The sequence below is a fragment of the Hibiscus syriacus genome, unplaced genomic scaffold (genome assembly GCF_006381635.1).
Source record: "Hibiscus syriacus cultivar Baekdansim isolate YM2019G1 unplaced genomic scaffold, ASM638163v2 tig00113002_pilon, whole genome shotgun sequence".
In the NCBI taxonomy this organism is placed as follows: domain Eukaryota; kingdom Viridiplantae; phylum Streptophyta; class Magnoliopsida; order Malvales; family Malvaceae; genus Hibiscus; species Hibiscus syriacus.
In genome coordinates, this window is record NW_024063435.1 from 42,509 (window position 1) to 65,165 (window position 22,657).

The 22,657-nt window shown below is 36.2% G+C and overlaps 1 protein-coding gene across 1 annotated transcript; it reads right to left on the reverse strand.

The window, feature by feature from the left end:
• Nucleotides 1-13,693: 13,693 nt before the first annotated feature.
• Nucleotides 13,694-15,557, reverse strand: LOC120185198. Its single transcript, XM_039189486.1, has 4 exons — nt 15,386-15,557; nt 14,578-14,999; nt 14,120-14,530; nt 13,694-14,038 (listed from the first exon to the last, which is right to left on the reverse strand). The coding sequence occupies exons 1-4, from the start codon at nt 15,555-15,557 to the stop codon at nt 13,694-13,696; spliced, it is 1,350 nt and encodes a 449-aa protein (XP_039045417.1).
• Nucleotides 15,558-22,657: the final 7,100 nt, after the last annotated feature.

Below are 22,657 nucleotides of genomic sequence, written 5' to 3' on the forward strand. Positions count from 1 at the left end.
TGTTCTAGTTTTATCGATTTCGGTAAATATACTGATATTATTGTTCGAATCGATATCCACAACGATTAATATATTACTTTATTAATATGTTTTTCAATCGATTTGTTGTTGGATGATCTGTGGGAGTGCGATAGCAGATCACGTTTGGAAGTGAAACAATAGTTGTTTCGATGTAGAAAACCTTCGGGATTGAAAATTCCAAAAGCACGATTCTGTTGATAATTGTTATCAAATCGTGAAGTTTTTCCATGGAAACAGAACTACTGTTTTCTGCCTCTTGACCCCGCAAAGGGCTTCGCCCCTTGACCCTCATCAGCAGTACAAATTGAAGGCCCATATTAATATTTTTAACAAAGGTGTAACAACGTGTATATATATGATATGTTTGTTTTGCACGGTGTTTGATATACATGGTTATAACCCTTGTTCAATTTACAATGGTTTATTTTGAAATACGGTCTGCGAGCCGTGGCTTTCTATATCTCTGTTGTATTTCTCTTCTCATCTTACTCCCTCGTATGTAAAATGAGTTTCTTTTAAAATTGTAATCCTATGAAGAATCACAAGGAGTAGAAGAATGGCGAGAAGATGCCTAGAGAGCAGTCTTAGGCTTTAGAGTTCTTGGTTCTCCCATTGGCTTGGGATGGGCCACCTTAGTCATTGTTTTGGGCTATAATCATTGCATCTTATTTATTGCTATATTTGTTATGTATACAATGCATCAAATGATAAAATAGGAATAAATATTGATGAGATCAATAAGGACCTAATATTAAAACGAACAATGATGAGATAATTACGCAAATCCCTCTTTATAATCTAAGTTAACTTAACCGTCCAATATTTACCCTCGTTAAGGCTTTGATCGATATTGTGTGGGCTTTGCCAAAGCATTGGCACATAAATCTATCTTGGTTAAACGCGAAGAATAAGTAAGTGATATTCACCGGTTGAAATATTGGTAATAACTTAGCTAGGTTATTCTAATAGGATTAGAAACCTAGAGGTTAAATATTTGGATAAGTCATGAGATGACTTGAACAAAAGTTGTTCACCAAAATGAGGAGTTACATGAGATGTAATTAGTCAATTGTTACTTACCTAAATAATCACTATCCTAAAAGAAAAGCCAAAGCTGATTTAGGAAATTGATGTTTTATGGATCTTCACCCACTAGAAAAATTTTCGATGAATTTTTCTGAAATTAAAACAAAGAGGGTTTTTAATTTTGAATAAAATAGTGGGAGTAATTTGTAAATAAAGTCCTATTTATAAATTTTAATTCGGTAAATTTACTTACTTTAATATTTCCATTGTTGTAGATTTAATGGCAAACAACACTTTATCACTGCGATCACTCCTTGAGAATGATAAACTTAATGACATAAACTTCCTTGACTGGTTTCGTAATTTGAGAATTGTTCTCAAACAGGAAAGGAAGGAATATGTCATTGAGGAACCTGTTCCTGATGAATCGGCAGCTAATGCTTCAAAAGCTGAAAAATACAAATTCAAGAAACATATGGATGATATGTTAGATGTTGGATGTCCAATGCTTGCCACCATGACTCCTGAGCTTCAAAAGCAACATGAGGACATGGTTGCATATAAGATGATTCAAAATCTCAAAGAAATATATGAAGGGCAAGCACGTCAAGAGAGATATGAGACCTATAAATCTCTATTTCAATGCAAAATGGCAGAGGGAACTCCTGTATGAGCTCATGTCATCAAGATGATGGGCTACATCCAAACGTTGGAAAAGTTGGGATTTCCTCTCAAAGATGAATTGGCTACCGATGTTATCCTGCAATCGTTGCTAGATAGATTTAGCCAATTTGTCCTTAATTTCAACATGAATGAAATTAACAAGATCTTGCCACAGTTACTTGGCATGTTACGAACTGCTGAAAGTAACATGAAAAAGGTTGGACCTAAGCCCATTCTGATGGTCCACAAGGACAAAGGAAAGAAAAAAAAAAAGGTAGTGGCAAAGTCTAAGGGCAATGGTAAGACCAAACCAAGAGGGAAAATGCATTGAAACCCAAAGAGGGAGTTAGCAAAGAAGGAAAATGTTTCCATTGCGATAAGACTGGACACTGGAAGAGAAACTGCCCTGTTTACCTTGAAGAGGTCAAGAAGGCAAAAGCAAACAAAACGTTTGTTTTAGGTATTTATGTTATTGATGTTAATTTGTCAACATCTACTTCTTGGGTATTAGATACCGGTTGTGGTTCTCATATTTGTACTTCTGTACAGGGACTGCAAAAGAGAAGGAATCTGGCTAAAGGAGACGTGGACCTACGAGTGGGAAATGGAGCAAGAGTTGTTGCATTAGCTATAGGGACATATGTTTTATCTTTGCCTAGTGGACTTGATTTAAATTTAGAGGGTTGTTATTATGTGTCTAGTTTGACTAAGAACATTATTTCTATTTCTTGTTTGGACAAGATTGGTTTTGAGATTATTATTAAGAAAAATTGTTGTTCTTTTTATCTCGATAGTGTTTTTTATGGTTCTGCACAATTGGTTAATGGTCTCTATATTTTGGATCAAGAAAACACCATTTATAATATAAATACTAAGAGATCAAAAACAAATGACTCAAATCAAACTTATCTTTGGCATTGTTGTTTAGGCCATATAAGTGAGAAACACATATCAAAACTCCATAAAGATGGATTCTTAGATTCATTTGTTTTCAAACAATATGATGTATGCGAATCTTGCTTGTTGGGAAAAATGACTAAAGCTCCTTTTAATAGTAAAGGTGAGCGAGCAAGTGATTTATTGAGGTTAATACATAGCGATGTATATGGACCAATGAATACACAAGCCAGAGGTGGATTTCATTACTTTATTACTTTTACCGATGACTTCAGTCGGTATGGGTATATTTATCTTATGCGCCATAAATCTGAAGCCCTTGAAAAGTTTAAGGAATTTAAAAATGAAGTACAAAATCAACTAGGCAAGAGTATTAAGGAACTTCGATCAGATTGAGGTGGAGAATACTTAAGCATAGAGATTAATGAACTCCTAAAAGAATGTGGGATTGTCTCACAGCTTACACCACCTGGTACACCACAGTGGAATGGAGTTTCTGAAAGAAGGAATCGAACACTGTTAGACATGGTTCGATCGATGATGAGTCATAGTGATCTTCTGACTTCTTTTTAGGGACATACACTTGAAACAGCCGCTTTCACACTAAATCATATTCTATCTAAATCGATTCAAAAGACACCATACGAGATATGGACCGGGAAACATCCCAGTATGTCTTTTATGAAGATTTGGGGTTGTAAAGCTTGTGTAAAACATCATATGTCTACAAAGCTCGAACCTAAATCTCATAAGTGTATATTTGTTGGATATCCTAAAGAAACTAAGGGATACTATTTCTTCAACCCTAATGAGAACAAAGTGTTTGTTGCTCGAACAGGAGTTTTTCTCGAAAGAGAATTTCTCTCAAAGAAAGGGAATGGTAGAAATATTGAACTTGGATAAGTTCAAGAGCAACAGATAAATGAACCTGAAGTTGAGCATGTTTCACAAGTTGTTGAGGAGATTCAACAGATTTAGAAACTCAATCACTGCGTAGATCCACAAGAGAACATTGTGCACCTGAGAGATTTGGATTTCTCGTTACGACACATGGAGATGTTCTTCTTATGGATCAAGATGAGCCCAGGACTTATCAAGAGGCAGTGTCTAGCCCAGACTCTGAGAAATGGCTTGAAGCCATGAGATCTTAGATGGATTCCATGTCAGTAAACCAAGTATGGACTTTGGTTGAACCACTTGAAGCGGTCAAACCTATAGGGTGTAAATGGGTTTTCAAGAAGAAAACTGACATAGATGATAATGTACAAATATACAAGGGGCAATTAGTCGCTAAAGGTTTTCGAAAAGTTCATGGTGTAGACTATGACGAAACATTCTCCCCTGTAGCTATGTTTAAGTCCATCCGGATCTTGCTCGCAATAGATGCATTCCATGATTATGAAATTTGGCAAATGGACGTCAAAACCGCCTTCCTTAATGGAAAACTTGAAGAGGATGTGTATATGACACAACCAGAAGGTTTTGTCTTTCTAGGAAATACTGGAAAGGTTTGTAAGCTACAGAGGTCTATTTATGGACTAAAACAAGCTTCTCGAAGCTAGAATCTTCGTTTCAATGATTCAATCAAAGAGTTTGGTTTTATCAGAAATGAAGATGAGCCTTGTGTTTATAAGAAGGCTAGTGGGAGCATTATTTCTTTTCTAATCTTGTATGTAGATGATATACTCATCATAGGAAATGATATACCTACTTTACAGTCTGTTAAGACTTGGTTAAGTAGTTGTTTTTCTATGAAAGATTTGGGTGAGGCAGCGTATATCTTAGGAGTTAAGATCTATAGAGATAGATCAAGACGACTTCTAAGTCTAAGTCAAAGTACATATATAGACAAAGTGTTGAAAAGGTTTAGTATGAAAGAATCCAATAAAGGATTTTTGCCTATGAGACATGGCATTTCTCTTTCGAAGGAAATGTGTCCTTCAACTCCACAAGAAAGAGAATGGATGAATAAGATTCCATATGCTTCGGCTATTGGTTCTATCATGTATGCCATGATATGTACTCGACCAGATGTATCGTATGCTTTAAGCATGACAAGTCGGTATGAAGTGAACCCTGGTCAAAATCATTGGGTTGCGGTTAAAAATATCCTTAAGTACTTAAGAAGAACTAAGGATAAATTTCTTGTCTATGGAGGGGAGGAAGAGCTTTATATAAAAGGTTATACTGATGCCAGCTTCCAAACTGACAAGGATGACTCACGATCGCAATCAGGTTTTGTGTTTTGTCTTAATGGAGGTGCTGTGAGCTGGAAAAGTTAGAAGCAAGACATAGTAGTTGATTCTACAACAGAGGCTGAAAACATTGCAGCCAGTGAAGCAGTAAAAGAGGCTGTTTGGATCAAGAAATTTATAATGGAATTAGGGGTTGTTCCCAGCATATCATATACTGTAGAACTCCGTTGTGACAATAATAGAGCCATTGTACAAGCAAAGGAACCCAGATCTCATCAACGATCCAAACATATTCTTAGGATCTTTCATCTCATTCGAGAGATCATTGATCGAGGAGATGTGGAAATATGTAGAGTACACACGGATGACAACATTATTGATCCCTTGACGAAGCCTCTTACACAACAGAGGCATGATCGTCACACTGAGTCACTCGGTATTAGATATGTGAGTGATTGGTCTTAGTGCTAGTGGGAGATTGCTAAAGTATGCCCAAAGACCAATCATATGATGATTATAATAATACTTTTATTTACCGATTTTATTGAATAAAGGCATTGCCGCTATTATTTTCAGTTATATATATGTGTTTAACATAAACTGGAAGATAATAAAGTCCATATAATGACATAATTGTTATTATTAAAAGATCCATAGTCAAGTATTATTATGGGCATGGACAATAATAATACATTTAAGACTAACATGTTATTGATTGATGACAACGAGTTGTCATTGACATAGAGATGTCAGAATTGATACATGATTATATTGTTAGAGAACAATGTATTGGATTGACCCACCATGAGCATATGTCTTGGATTATTATGTAACAATCATAACATTGCTCATGGTGATGACTATATGTATGATCCTCAAACTTGAGATCAATACTATCCCAACATATATTGTTGTATGTTTTGATGCAACTGAACAAGCTCTGTAACTGGTTGCTCTATAAAGACTGTTATTGAATATATATCTCAATATATGTAGTGGGTGTGTATGATTAAGATAGGATATGTCTTTCCTACATAATAGGAAATATATCACAGACCACTTGATTAAGTAAGACTAGAAACGCATGGCCATGCTCGAATAAGTTGATACGAGATATCATAAACTATTCGTTAATTAAAGTCTACTCTAGATATCAAGAAACAATAGATGGGCTATACAAGTGTGACTATTCCAAGACTTGTGCCTATTCTAGATATAAAGGACATAAGGATATAATACATAAAAGAGTTAATCACCAAGATGATATGTCGAATCATATTTTCTTGTAACTTCGGTGACAATGATATATTGCTAGATGTCACTCATTGTATGTAATATTAGAATTGTTCTAATAATTACTTTTAATGTTACAAGAACCTACAGGGTCACACCCTAGGATTGAAACGAGCAAAGATGTACAATTTGTTGTACGTTACTAAAATATATCTAGAGTTAATTAAGTATATATTTTAGTAATCTCGAATATTTAATTTCAATTAATTAAATATAGATTTAATTAATTTGAAATAATAAAATCCCTGATATGATTAGGGTAACTTGGATATAAAAGGATTATTAAATTCCAATTAATTAAATATAGATTTAATTAATTTGAAATAATAAAAACCCTAATATGACTAGGGTAACTTGGCTATAAAAGGGTGTGTTAGGTCTAGCAGTCGTTTTTAGTGAGAACACACACAAAACCTTCAGCCATTTTCTCTCAAAACAGTTTTGGGGGAAAATAAAATTTCTCTCAATCGGGTGAACTGAGTAGAGGCCAAGACGTGATTTCGTGGAGGCTTACGATTCGAACCGATCTACACCACCAGTATTCAATGCTATCCTTGCTGTTTTTCAAGGAACCCGCTGTAAGTATTCGTATCTCTTCCTCCCGATTTCAGTTTTTCGTACTTGGATCGTTGGTGAGACCGTCGAGTTTTGTTTCCGCTGCGCCATGGGGTGCGCCGACGGTCCCAACAGCAATAAGGTGGCAGTAGTTTAGCAAAACTATTGACACATTGTTGAAGATTAAATTACGGAAAATAAGTGAAAAGTTTCACTAAGGCAAGAAAGTATTTTCGGGAAGCTAGTAAAGGGTTCAGATAGGCGGTTTGTTTTGTTTATATATATATATATATATATATATATATATATATATATATATATATATATATATGTATATATGTATATATGTATGATTGGTTCTAATTTAGATGAATGTATGTGAGTTAAAAAATCGAGACCACAAGCTTAGAAAAGCTAGATATAGTGAAAGCTTAGAAATCTAGATATAGTGAAAGCTTAGTAAAGCTATATTGGTAGTGTTTATAAACTAGCCGAAGTTAGTGTTGTATGTAGTTGTATTGTATTTTGCTCGTATTAATAATATCGTACGAGCTATAAAAATTATCGAGTGCCCACTAACGCTTCCAACATAGGTCACACCAATAGTAAAATGAGGTCCTAAATCTATTTTAAAAATTCAATGATTATTAGTCAATTATATTGTTAAGCAAGAATGATTTGTAGCCCTGTAAAGTATATGTGTGACAAAATTATGTCATAAAAATGAGATCAGTAGATTATGCACTCAGTGCTTCAAAAGCATCAACACAACATGGAAGATGGTATCCTCTAAGAGTACAACGAAAACCAGATTCCATAGGAAATATTTTGTCAACTTCCCTTTTGATGTCTCTGTTGAATCAAAATAGAGTAAAAACTCTAATTGATCCAAAAAAAAACTCTCTTTAGAATAATCTCACAAAATTGCAACAGGGAAGAACTCTTAAGAAAGCTTTCAAATGCTTATAATTAAGCTTTGATTGTTGGATGATAAAACTCAAATACAAGTAGGGTATTTATAGGTTACAAGAAACAATCTAAACCACTCATTAAAATAAACACTAAATAATCTAAACCATTGAAATTAAAACATGAGAAAAATACTTAATTTTCACCTAACTAAATTGATGTAAGCAATGACATCAAAACTAAATTGATGTAAGCAATGACATCAAATTAATTTAGGTGTGAACATATAGGCTAATATTGAATTTTCAACACTCCCCCTCAATGTTAGCCTCCATTCTTTGAATCACGCCATGCTGACGACGGAAATGTTCAAACTTTCCAACACTCAAGCTTTTTGTAAACAAGTCAGCAATTTGCTCATCTGTCTTGATTTGCCTCATCTCAATCTCTTCTTGCAAAACTTTTTCCCTAACAAAGTGGTAATGTACTTCCACATGTTTAGTTCTTGCATGAAAGACAGGATTCTCCGCTAGCCGAATTGCCGATTGGTTGTCACAATACAGCGGAATTGCATAATCTACTGGTTGATGTAGATTATTCATCAACTGTATCAACCATGTACTCTCTTGAGCTGCCATTGCTGCTGCTCGATACTCAGCTTCAGTGGTTGACAATGATACCGTTGGTTGTCTTTTGCTACACCAAGAAATTGTTCCGGAGCCAAGCTTAAACACATACCCAGTTGTTGATCTCCTGGTGTCATGATCTCCTGCATAATCAGCATCACAATAACCAACTAACTTGCAGTCTTCACCTTTCTTGTACAAAATACCATAGTCAATTGTATTCTTCACATATCTCAGTATTCGTCGAACTGCTTCCAAATGAGACTTCTTTGGATTTTGCATATACCGACTCATCACACCAACTGCATAAGAAATGTCAGGTCGGGTCAAGGTTAAGTAGATCAGACTACCTACCAATTGTCGATACATTGTTGCATCTTCCAAATCTTTTCCTTCATGTGCACACATTTTGATATTTGGTTCCATTGGCGTTGAAGTTGACTTGCATTCGAGCATTCCAAACCTCTTCAGCAAATCTTTAGCATATTTCTGTTGACATAGAAATATTCCTTCGTGTGTAGGATCAACCTCTAGACCAAGGAAGTGCTTAAGTTGTCCAAGTTCCTTCATCTGGAAACGAACTGATAAATTCTCCTTCGTCTGAAGAATTTCTGCCTCATCATCACCGGTTATGATTAAGTCATCCACGTACACTAGCACGATAGCTAGCTTACCTTCATTGGCTTTGACAAACAAGCTAGAATCTGCAGGTGTTACTGAATAACCACTTTTCGTTAGAAATTCAGCAATCTTACCATACCACGCCCTAGGTGCTTGTTTCAATCTGTAGAGTGCTTTTCGCAGCTTACACACATATTCAGGATGATCTTGACTCTGAAAACCCATTGGTTGGGTCATGTAGATCTCTCGATCTAGCTCTCCATGAAGAAAAGCATTCTTTACATCCATCTGCCACAAGTTCCAGTCTTTGTTGGCTGCAAGTGCAAGTAAGACTCGTACGGTTGTAAGTTTCGCAACTGGACTAAATGTTTCATCATAGTCTAATCCATACTGTTGAGAGAAACCACGAGCTACCAATCGCGCTTTGTACCTCTCGATTGACCCATCTGGATGGCGCTTTATCTTGTAAACCCATTTGCAAGATATGGGTTTCACATCTTTTATCTTTGGTACAATATCCCAAGTTTGATTTTGCTGAAGTGCATCGATCTCTTCTTTCATAGCTGTCATCCACTCAGAACTCTTCGATGCTTCTTCGAACGTCTCAGGCTCCGTTGCTTCTTCAATAATGGCTGCATTGGCATATTTGGGATTTGGCCTTCGTATTCTTGTTGACCTACGAAGTTGAGATTGTGGAATTGATTCTTCTGTTTCACTAGGCCCACCTTCTTCGTTTGGTTGTTGATACACGCCAGTTTGCCACGGATTCTGAGTCACTCTTTGTTCGACATCATCGCCATTTGGATCTTCTGATTCATCTGAACTTGTTTGAAGTTGAACATCATGCTCCCCCATCTTTTGTTGTAGTTTGTCTCCAAATTCTCTCGAATCTGGCAACACCTCCTTCTCTGAGGACCACCAAGAAGATGCTTCATCAAATACCACATTTCGTGACGTGTAGCATCTTCCACTAATTGGATCACAACATTTCCACCCCTTTCTCTGGCTGTCATATCCCACAAAGATACATCTAACAGCTTTCTTGTCAAATTTGCTCCGTAAATGATCAGGAACAAACACATAACATACACAGCCAAATACTCGAAGTAGCTAACTGTAGGTTTTATGTTCCATAGTTTCTCAAAGGGTGAAACAAATCCTAACCTTGGTTGAGGAAGTCTGTTGATCACAAAGGCTGCAGTCCTCATTGCTTCAGCCCAAAACCTTCCAGATACGTTCTTTGCATGTAGCATACTTTGACAAATTTCTGCAAGATGCCGGTTTTTTCTTTCCGCTACACCATTCTGTTGTGGCGTGTTGGCACAAGTGTACTGATGACGTATTCGACATTCCCTTAGGTATTGAGAGAACTCGTTTGATCTATATTCTCCTCCGTTGTCTGTGCGCAAGCAGCATATCTTCTTTCCCACTTCTCCTTCAGCTGAGTCTCTGAACTCTTTAAACTTGAGAAAGTATCAGATTTTTCTTTCATAAAGAAAACCCACACATACCTGGAGAAGTCATCAATGAATGTTACCATGTACCGCATACCGCTAATTGACTGTTGTTTAACCGGTCCGAACACATCAGAGTGAACCAACTCCAAAGGTTCTTTTGCTTTAAACTTCGACTCGTCATATGGTAATTGGTGTGCTTTACCATACTGGCATCCCGCACAGACCGTGTCTGTTCTCACGTCTAGTTGAGGAAGCCCCTTAAGCATCGACTTTTTCACCATCACACTTAGCTTGGAATAGCTAACGTGACCTAACCGCATGTGACATAGATCTGATGTCTCATTTTCCTTGTCCTGTCCACATATGCAGACTCTGCTGACATCACGTAAATTGATTCCAAACGTCGTCCCTCCATTGTTGGTGTTTCTGTGATTTTGACATCACGATAACCTTCACGTCTTGGGGACCAAATAAGACATAATGGCCTGATGATGTTAGTTGAGCCACAGATAGCAAATTTTTCTTCATTCCTGGGACATGGTAAACATCTTGGAGTTGCACCTGGTTAGTATTATATCGAGGAGTAACTATTGTCTTACCGATGTGAGTTATCGGTAACCTTGAGTTGTCAGCTGTCACCACCACACGACCTCCATTGTACTCAGACAGGTTTGCAACTTCTGTTTGTCACCCGTCATATGATTTGAGCAGCCAGAATCTACGATCCAATCATTCTTGTAGTCAATCCGTTCTGGTGTTGTTACCGTGAGAGCTAATTCTTCTTCCTCCGTAGCAAATAACGCTTCAGCATCCCAACCATCTTCACTATTCTCCTTCGAACAAGAAGTAGCAATATTACTTTCAACAGGCTTTTTCTTGGTCCAACAGTCTTTTGCCATGTGGCCCATCTTCCCACAATTGTAACACTTGCCATCGAACTTTCTACTATTACCGCGATTCTTGGAAGCTCCCCCTGAATGAGGGCCTCCCTTTCCTTGGTAATTTTTCACCTTGTCACCATCCTTTTTAGATCCATTGCCAGTATACCGCTGAAAAGTGCCTCTGCTTTTGCTGGTGTAGAGCGCTTCCTCTTCACCCTTCAACGAGACTCCTCCCATTTGCTTGGCCATGGCTTCTTGACCTGCAAGCAAATTTTCGAACTCAACAAGCGATGGTTGTGTCGGCCATCCCTGTACAGCGGCAACAAACCCTCGATATTCGGGTCTCAAACCATGGACAATTATTCTTTTTATCCTGGCTTCCCCAATAGCAGCTGTCGGATCTAATTCTGAAATTTCACGGCATATCGACTTCACCTTGTGAAAGTATTGGGCAACCGCCATGTCGCGTTGCGCCATTGATAGAAGTTCATTCTCGAGAAGTTGCAATTTTGTATCGTTCCTCTTCGAAAAGAGTGTAACAAAAGTGTCCCATGCTTCCTTTGGTGTTTTAGCATCCCGGATGTGCTCCAACATTTCTTCTTCAATTGTGGTCTTTAAAGCAAACATTGCTTTGCCTGCTTTAATTTTCCACTTTCGCAAGATTCCATTGGCATCTTCTGTCGCCGGTTGTGTAACTTCACCACCACCGACAACCTCCCAAAGGTCTTGACCTTGTAAGTATGACTCCATACATGTTGCCCACGTGTTGTAGTTTTTGTTGTTGAGCTTCTTGATTCCTCCAACTACTTGAAGATCACCATCTTAACGGCAAGGCTTTGACTACACCGAACAAGCTTGAGTAACAAACGTGCAGAGTACTAAATTACTCTAAACACAAAGAAGCTCCACAAGGTTTGTAATAACCTCGACAATAACTCAAGAAATATTTTCTGATGTGGAAGATCAGTTAAAAACTGCAGCCACAGAGCATACTCAGAATTTCAAGAGATCTTAAAAAACGTGGCTCGGATACCAATTGTTGAATCAAAATAGAGTAAAAACTCTAATTGATCCAAAAAAAAACTCTCTTTAGAATAATCTCACAAAATTGCAAAAGGGAAGAACTCTTAAGAAAGCTTTCAAATGTTTATAATTAAGCTTTGATTGTTGGATGATAAAACTCAAATACAAGTAGGGTATTTATAGGTTACAAGAAACAATCTAAACCACTCATTAAAATAAACACTAAATAATCTAAACCATTGAAATTAAAACATGAGAAAAATACTTAATTTTCACCTAACTAAATTGATGTAAGCAATGACATCAAAACTAAATTGATGTAAGCAATGACATCAAATTAATTTAGGTGTGAACATATAGGCTAATATTGAATTTTCAACAGTCTCACACATACTAATAAACACAATACCACAATTGATAAAATTCAACCTATAAGATATTAAGAGTAATGTTAAGTATTAGAAAAATAATATAATATTTGTGGGAAAAGTATAAGTAATTAAGGAGGAAAATAAAGATTTAATTGATCGAATTTTTAAATATGATGGTTAAATTTATTGTATTATTTTAAATTAAAATCAATTTGATAGAATGTATAGTTAATGTTGGAAAATAAAATTATATCAGACCATGTTAGTATAAATCATGCTGACATAACACTATTATATATATATATATATTATGTTAAGAAATAATTTCAAAATATTTTTAAAAATTAAGACTTTTTTAAAAAGTAAATTATATAAAAATAAATAAAAAAATAGATAAAGTAAACATGAAATGAAGTCTTACACTGGTTCTAATTACTTGGATTCAAACTCATATCCTGAAGGGTGTTGAATTGTGGCAAAGAGTAAAAATCATTTCAGCTGGGGGGTGAAGAGGATCTTCATGTTGAGAGAGGAGGCTTTTCCTTTGCTCGGGTCCGTGACTGATTGGGGGTGATTACTACTTCTTGATTATGGTCTGTGGTTCATTCTAAAGGGGAGGTGGTTTCGTGACAGAGGTCGATTCGGTTCCCCCTTCATGTTCCTAGACATGCTATTATTGCTTGGCTTATTATCCGGGGAAGGGTTTCCTTTCCACTAAGGATCAGTTGCTGCAGTGGGGTGTTACTGTGGATGGTCATTGTGTTTTCTGTGGCCATTTAGGGACGAGGGACCACCTTTTCTTCTCTTACTCTTTTTCGAAGGATGTCTGAGAGGGTGTCTTGCGTCAGTGTAATTTGACTCGGAATGTCATGGCTTGGGATCAAGAAGTACAGTGGGATCTATCTTTGCTTAAAGGTAAGACCTTTAAACTTAATAAGGGAAGTAGTTAGTATTCAATTGTATATTTTGAGCACACCACACACAAATCCATATCATTTACTCACGTATCGAAAGTACACGAGATTAGTGATACATAATGAAAAACACGCAAGCACACATTGGTTTTCGACGGAGGAAGCAGGGTTTTATTATAGTAGATGCACACAAACAAGCACACACTGCCTGACTCGGACTCTGCGGTGCCCAAGTAGCTATTCAGATCGAAGAGCTGAGTGACTCTTGTTTGGTTTGGAAGTCGGTGCTGTAGTAATTAGAACCTGTGTAAGTGTTACCTTGCACTTCATATACAATACCACTCCCATTATAAAGACTGTCCTTTTGCAAGAACGTGAAAGGAACATCGCACTTGCCTCTTTTCGCAACCAAATCCACCGTCACCTTTGTCATCGGAGGCACTTTAACTTGGTGTACAACTTCCACGACCTTGCTTGTCGTCGTGGTCTGTCCCCAATCAGATCCAGTCTGAACTTCACCAGATAACTCGATCTTCCCATCTAAAATGATTGGAATGTTAAATTGCAGGGTGGTTTTGGCTCCTACCTTAAGTGAAGCCATCCACTTCCAATACCCACTCCATGTAAAGCTTCACGTTTAATGTATCGGCTTGGCCGGTATAGTTACTAGCAGAATTCCTGGCCACAACAAGGACGGTTTCGTCGTAGACCTGGCGTTATCGAGATCGTACTTGACGCCGAAAATTTTCCTTCCCAAGACAGGCTCTTCCACCTTCAGCTGGACATCCTTGGTAATGGAGGAGACTTGTGCAGCAAGACAACTCGTGTTTGCGTCGCGGATGCAGAATTTGTTGTTGCCCAAGTTGAGAAGAGCTATTGAGTCGTCGTTAACTTTGACAGGGCGGAACACGGTGTCCATGTTGTTAATGCTGCTAGTGTAATCAGAATCCACCACAATCGAATCCGAATTATGCCTCCAAAATTTAGTGGAAGAATCGGGCTTGATGCGAATGTTACCGTCATTAGTCACGAAAATCTCCATTGTCACATCTGATTCACCAATATCTTTCGATGCAAACTGCAAAGACGGTTGGCCGTTGACATCACGAAGACACAGATACTGACCATCAGTTCCTTTGAACGCACATACTTTGGAAGAATTACGGATGTGTCCCAATCAATGAGCACGAACAAATCATTGTGAGAATAATCGAAATCTTCAGACACTGCAGACGCTCGCCAAGTTCCGTCTAGTATCCTTAAATATCGTTTCGATTGCACATGCCTGATTCGGACTTCAGATGCCGCATCATCTACAGAGACAATCTTGAACAATGTGCACAACTCGTTGGATCGGTCTTCCTCCGGCTTCTTCGCGGTCACAGTAATCTCGCTGTTGGTGCCAGCAACCCAATATTTGTTAGTTTGACAGCTCTTATGTGCACTAAGCCATCCGTGCCAGGACTTGTAGCCATCTCCACCTCGAATTTGGCATATGGGCTCAAAATCTGAGTTTCCGAACTTTTGACACACCCGTAGGACTCTCCCTTCTCACGGATAAACCCCAAATATTGGTTGTTCACATTGGATTTCAGCACGATAAAGCTTGCCGAAAAAAAAAACAGTTGGCAAGCAACTCCCAGTCGAAGACCGTGAAACAGAATAGGCGTCAGCAGTGGTTCTGCTGGATCCCGTGTCGTCTAAGTACTCCTGTGATTGCACATGCTGAAATCGAAACTTATTTGTTGCAGTGTCAACTGAGATAAACTTGAATAACGTGCATGCCTTCTTCGATCGATCCTCCTCCGGCTTGTCAGCGTTTGCACCATAATAATAAAAACCTTGAGTCTCAGTCCCCGGCCATAAGGGAATAGGAGCATAAAAGAGTCGTTCACAGTATTTGTTGATGTAACAGTTTTTTATGTGCACCAACCGTCTTGGGCGCTAGAGTTAGCTCTCTGCACCTCAAACTTTGTGCATGGAGTGCGCAAAGCCTGAGTTTCAAAACATTCGGCTCGCCCATTTAAACTCGAAACTCGACAGCTCAAATATTGGTTAGCCCTCTCGGATTTAAGCACGATAAACTTTGGCCAAGTAAATGCCATTTTCACAACCTCTCTCTCTCTCTCTCTTTTACTCTTTAGTTTGAAAGATGATTTCTACCAATTAGCTATGTATTTGCTCTCTATTTATACCCATTTTCTTGATTGCCCTGTTGTGTAAAGATTGTTCCTCCGAATCAGAGATGGATGCTGACAGTAGTATTTCTTGAAAAAATTAAATTTATACATAGTATATGAATTTTCTTTATATTTTATATTGATGATTTAATTTTGTATCCTCTCAAACTTTATAATTCACTATCCTAAATTTTTAGTATGATTTTTTAAAAGTTTATACCCATAATATAAAATTATACGTATGTTCCTGCTCCCGGATAGTAGGTAGAATAAACTAAATCATTCAGCTGCCAACCTTAATGACAAAATTATTAACAAACGTCGATGATTAGCATAATTAGGATTTATATCAACTTGTATTAGGTTTAATTATTTATTATATTGTCTTTACATCAAAGTGGTTCACTCAACCAATCAATTTAGTTACCTTGCAACATTGTTTACTTTTGAATACACCCTGCATCCCACTCCATTGTTTCCCACTCTTGGAAGGTAATTAAAATTCATGACGATGGGTTGCAACTAGGGATGTCCATTTTACCTAGACTCACGAGTTATTATTCGATCCTATTCGATTCGATATAATATTATAATTATTTTATATATTTAAGGATATTACAATAATACACTTTTTTTATTTTTTATTTTTATTTTTATTTTTTATAATTACAATAATACCTATTTTGTTTGTTTTCCCTCTTTTTGTCACCCTTTTTCAGGACAAAGTCGAAAAACCAAAAAAAAAACTTTTCGATACAGTGCATAATCAAATAAAACAATCAAAAAAATTGAAATTGTTCGAACAACAAAAAATGCAGTTTGGTTCGAACAGTGCAGAAATTGAGCACAAAAAAATTTGAACATTGCAATTTTGGTTTGGATGAGCAAAAATATATAGTGCAGAAAACCAGTTTGGTTAAAAAAACATTGAAAGTTTCCAAACAAAGAAGAAAAAAATGAGAAAAGAAAAAAAAAAGTGAATAAAGCTTCGATGTTTGCTCTTGTTTTACTTTCTTTAATTTTATCTTCCCTTGATTTTATCTTCCCTTTATTAATCCTTTGGAATGATCTTCTCTTGTCTTGAATTTTTCACCCAATTTTTGGCCTTTATCCTACCGAACCTTAACCCCATTACAACCCTTTTTAAAGACTCTTGACTAATATATCGTGTTCATATTTGGTAGTGGATATTAGATTTAGTTAAAAGCCAATGGTAATGCTTTGATTAGTTTGGCTTGAGCGATTCTTTTACCTGAAACACTTGAGCGGAATGAGTGAACCAATGTGAGGTACTAAATCTTGCTTCTTTGAGATTAATGAATAATTGGAATGTCATGCTTTGATTTAACCTTCTTTTATTTATGTCTTTGCTTGATTGCTGTTGGATTTTATCATTTGCTTGATTTTGATTTGCTTGGAAGCCGTGGGAATTTTGTGAAATTGAGATAGCAACTTGAGATTTATAATGCATTGATTGAAATGCTTGAGGACAAGCATTGAATAAGTGAGGAGGAATTTGATGAGTGCTTAAATTCGTTATTGTTTTATTGTTAATTACTCATTTGTCGGTTTATGTTGCTAAGTTGGGTGTTTTCTCTTATTTACGATGTAGGACATAGGATTCTAGAAACTATGCTAAAAAGGATGAATTCTGCAAGTTTTAATTTTTCTGGAATCATGGTTGGACCGGTGGACATGATTTGGGGCATGACTTTGCTGACGTGTATATGAGTTAACATCTTCTAGAAGGTACAATCAACATTTTCGTGAAAACAAAACACTCAGCCGAAAATTCAGACGTGAATTTAGGATTTATCTTTATTTTTAGGATTTATTTCAAACAATTAAGGGAATTATCTTTTGCAATTTATTAGGAATTATCTTTTGCAATTTCTTTACAATTTATCTTTGCATTTATTAGGAATTATCTCTTTGGATTTTTAGGGTTTTGAGGAGACTATAAACACCCCTTGGGGTAAGCCTCAAAACACATATGGAATTCTCTCGTTTTTCTTTCTTCTTGTTTTCTTTATTTTATAAAAGTTTTTACTTTCAAGTTTTTATTTTATTTTTCTTTTAACATGCTAAGTATGATTTCTATCATACTTAGCTAAGTTCTTCATAGCCAAAGGCTGAAGCGATGACTCAATTCCGATCGTGAGAATTGAAAAGCACTACAAACCACTTCGAGTTACATTCTCAGTTTTTTGGAATCAAGGATCTGTAATCGATCATCCTTATATAATCAAAATGCTTTCAAATCAAAAAGTCCTCGTTGGCTTGTTAGTTGTTTCAGTTAACAACTGGGAGGAAGGATCGACTTGTAGCACATTCGACTTTATATGAACACACTTAGCGGAGGTCCGCTATTGGACCTGAGATCGAATTCGATTCTCAACGAGACACTGTCCCAGTTGGGGTTTTCCAAAGCTTTAAAATTGAGTGACGCTAATACGATTGTCGTGATTAGACCTCTTAAGGACTTACAATCAAAGATTGTTTTGGATTGTTGGTTTAATTGAGAGAAAACAAGTTGTAGGGGTTGGGCCCTATAGATTGTAACCGACATGAATCCAATGTGAAAAAATTTATTTCGATGATCGATGAAATTTAAGACAAAGCGAAAGCCGGGGGCTAATTTTTATAATTAGAATTTTAATTCAATTTATTTCCTTTCAATTTAAGGCTAAATTATTGACATCAAAATGACGCGTTGTCAGTATCTGACTATCACAGTACCAGACAACATACGTTGTGGGATTGGTAAGCAGATTTATAGAGAAACCAAAACAAGATCATTGGATTGCATTCAGAGAATTTTAAGATATGTCAAAAGTACAACTGATCATGTTTATTTTACAAACACTAAAAAATCGAAGTTAGTTGGTTATTTTGACAGTGATTATAGGGGAGACTTAGATGATCGAAAGAGTACTTCCGGTTATCTATTTCATATCGGCTTTACAACATTTTCATGATCTTCAAAGAAGCAACAAATGTAGCTCTTTTGACATGTGAAACATAATATATAGCAGCAGCAACATGCACTTGCCAAGCAATTTGGTTAAAGAATATTTTGAGCGAGCAAGACTTTCACAAGAAGAACCGATAATAATTTATGTCGACAACAAATCTACAATTTCGGTTGCCAAGAATCCGTCTCCTATAGCGAACATACACATTGATACAAAGTATCATTTTATATAGAGCAGGTGAAGAACAAAAATGTTGAATTAATCTACTATCGAAACGAAGATCAACTAGCAGACATTTCACTAAGCCATTGAAAGTAGAAATATTCAAAGACTATCGGAATGAAAATTCAAGTTTGATGGGCAATGATAGAATTTAAACTTGACACTTACCAAGAAAAAAAACAAGTCGTCAGCAACAAATGAAGGTCAACAGCTCAAACATGTGGCAATCAAATTGACGATAAAGCTGGAAATTCATGTAACACCTAGACCAATACGACACACAGTCGTCCAACTAGGATGCTACACGGAGCCACCGGAGTAACTGACCAACTTTTACATCTACTTATCTTGCTTTAAAGATTATTTTTAAAACCATTTCCATATAAAACATCCATAAAAGAAATTAAAAAGCTTATTAGAGAGCTCTCAAAATAAATAAATACATTTCAAAATTAATTACAGACTCTTATAGACTTACAACTTGATACAACTGAGTTTATAAATATACATGCACTTCAAAAACTCGATGATGTACTCTGATCTGCACTGGATCTGGATCCTGGTCTCTTTATGTCTTCTTGAACTGCTCGATCTAACCTGTATACGCTATGCTGTCTACTGCTCTTCTCTGCTATGCTTTAGTGAGTATACTTGTATACTCGCTCTCTACTCTATGGTAGACTCATGGTGCAGCTGAGGGCTATATCTCGGAGCTCACACACCCCTCTAGTCTACTGAGGTTATGGCCCTCGGAATCTTTGCATCGGACACCATACCCTCGACTAACTCACCCCTTGCGAGTGTCAGGCCTCGGCCTTAGTTAATCAGCTTAAAGTGCCTTGCGCACTCCCTAAGGATATATCCGAACTGAAACTATAGTTTCGAATCCGCTAGCTTTTTAAAGAAACTTGGGTGTCCTGATCATTTTTGTGCATTCAAACAAGGCTAGTATTATTAATCCTAATTATTCTCGTTTCTATGCTTGAATTAAACTTTATTATTGTTCTCACTTGTAGTCTTATTTGGAGAGTAATTATAAGCTTTTGGGTAAAACCTCAACTCTTCTTAAAGCTCTCTTGACTTACAGCCCAAAAACACACCTTGGTATCGATACTAGCCTCTCAGAATCGATACCACCCCTTTAGTATCGATACCCTCTTAAAGGTATCGATAATCTAGCTATTTGCCTTGCAACAAAGATGAAGTATTGATACTCCTATAGGGAATATCGGTATTGGAACTGAGTGTCGATACTCCCTTGGTACCGTACAAATGGTATACTGAAATCTGAAAATGCATTCTCGGTATTGATACCAACCCTGTAGTATCGATACTCAAGCGTGAGTATCGATACTCCCTTGAAGACTAAAGCTTTCTATGCTCTGCTGAGAACAATATTGGTACTGACCATATAGTACTGCTACCCCTTCTCGAGAATGCCCTATTTGGGCTAAAAAATACCACTCAAACCCACTAATTTTCCTACTTTGAGGTTTCTCAATTCTTATTAAGTTTTATATATAGTCTATGAATTTTCTTTATATTTTATATTTTATATTTTATATTGATGATTTAATTTTGTATCCTCTCAAACTTTATAATTCACTATCCTAAATTTTTAGTATGATTTTTTAAAAGTTTATACCCATAATATAAAATTATACGTATGTTCCTGCTCCCGGATAGTAGGTAGAATAAACTAAATCATTCAGCTGCCAACCTTAATGACAAAATTATTAACAAACGTAGATGATTAGCATAATTAGGATTTATATCAACTTGTATTAGGTTTAATTGTATTATATTTTTTTACATCAATTGATTCACTCAACCAATCAATAGTTACCTTGCAACATTGTTTACTTTTGAATACACCCTCCATCCCACTCCATTGTTTCCACTCTTTGAAGGTAATTAAAATTCATGACGATGGGTTGCAACTAGGGATGTCCATTTACCTAGACTCACGAGTTCTGATTCGATCCTATTCGATTCGATATAATTATAATTATTTTTATATATTTAAAGAATTACAATAATACACCTTTTTTTTTTTTTTTAGGCTCGTATACATCTATGTTTAGATCGGATCTTATCCATATTTAACCTAAAAATGGGTCATTTTGGGTTGACTTCAGCTCTCCAAATTATTTTGTCAAGATTCGCCGAAATCGAAGATAAATGAAGCCCGGTAACTATTTTTTATTTTACACCAACAAAAATAGTAGATGGTCCGTTGATTAATGAATATCAAGAAATGTAACTATTTTTATGTTTAAGCCCTTCATCGAGCTTAAGCATATTATGGACCATTATAGCTCAGGTTATTCGGGTTATGAGTCGTGACGAAATGTAAAAAATTACACCTGATTAACGTTCTAGATTGATAATATTTACTTATTAATTTTCTTGTATTATGAAATATTACTACTAATTTGGTTTGTTTTGCTTATTTCATCCAGTGGTCTATATTCCAGATCAGTAGTAAAAGGTTGTTGTTTGCATTTTTTTATTATCCGATCATAGTCGAAGACATGGACACGACACTGGGTATGATGTGGTCTGACGTGACAGTTTCTAGAAGGTCACGTCAGCATGGGAAAGTTTCTGGAAACAACTAAGTCAGCACAATCTGATGAGAACTTTTATGAAATTTAGTTTTAAGTTTGAAATCAAAATACTTGTAATTATCTTTCAATTTTTAGGATTATTTTGCATTTCAATTTTCATGTTATTTTTAGGATTTGGAAGCCTATAAATACCCAAGGTATGACATGATATCTTGAATTTTTACTTTGCTACTTTATTTTTATTTTTATAAAAAGCTTTCTTCCTTTTTCATTTCCACTCTACTTTACACTTTTATGTTTTCGCAAAATATGCTAAGTATGTTTTATAATGCTTAGCTAATTTTCTTATTTAGTCAAGAGCTAAGAATTACTCAATTCCAAACATGAGAATTCAAAAAGTACATAATAATTTCGGGTTACATTCTCAATTTTATGGAAATTAGTTGGTAATTGACCTTACTTTTAAAAGTCTTAACATTTTTCGTTCACAATTCGATGGTGTCTTGATATTGTTCTGATTTAAAGTTGGGAGTAACAATCTACTGGTAGTCAGTTCGACTTCTGGTAACACACTTAGTGGCGGTCCATTCAAGAAACGAATTTTGAAAAGTGACTTGGGAAGATCGGATACCAAAGAGAAAGCAAGTTATAAGGGTAAGTCCTGCAGACTGTAACATGCATGAATCCCGAAGTAAAATTCATTTTGATGATCAAATGGAATCGAAGCAAGGCTAAGCTCAAGGCTTTTTTCTCCATTATTGTTTTCGAATCATTACTTTTATTGTTTTTTATTATTTAATTTCTTTAATTCTTATTTACCGAACCTTTTTATTATTTATTTTTATTACAGTTTATCTTAATCAAAATCAACGCAACTCTAAATCAGAATTTCTACTCTTGTGGATAGACCTTTTCTCCTCTAATACTACTCCATTCATATTTACTTTATTTAACAGTTCACGACTCCTATCAACACCACACGCGAATCCATATTAATTATTCATGTATCGAAAGTACATGAGATTATCAATATATAATCAATAATAAAAAGCACACAAGCACACACTGACTGACTCGGACTCTGCAATGCCCAAAGTAGTTGCTCAAGTCGAAGAGCTGAGTGATTCTTCTTGGTTTGAAAGTCGGTGTTGTAGTTAGGGTGTGCAAAAATACTCGACCCGACAACCCAACCTAAAAATTGGGTAATTTCAAAAAAAATTATTCGGCTGAGTCGGGTACCCGATCCGACATTTCCCGG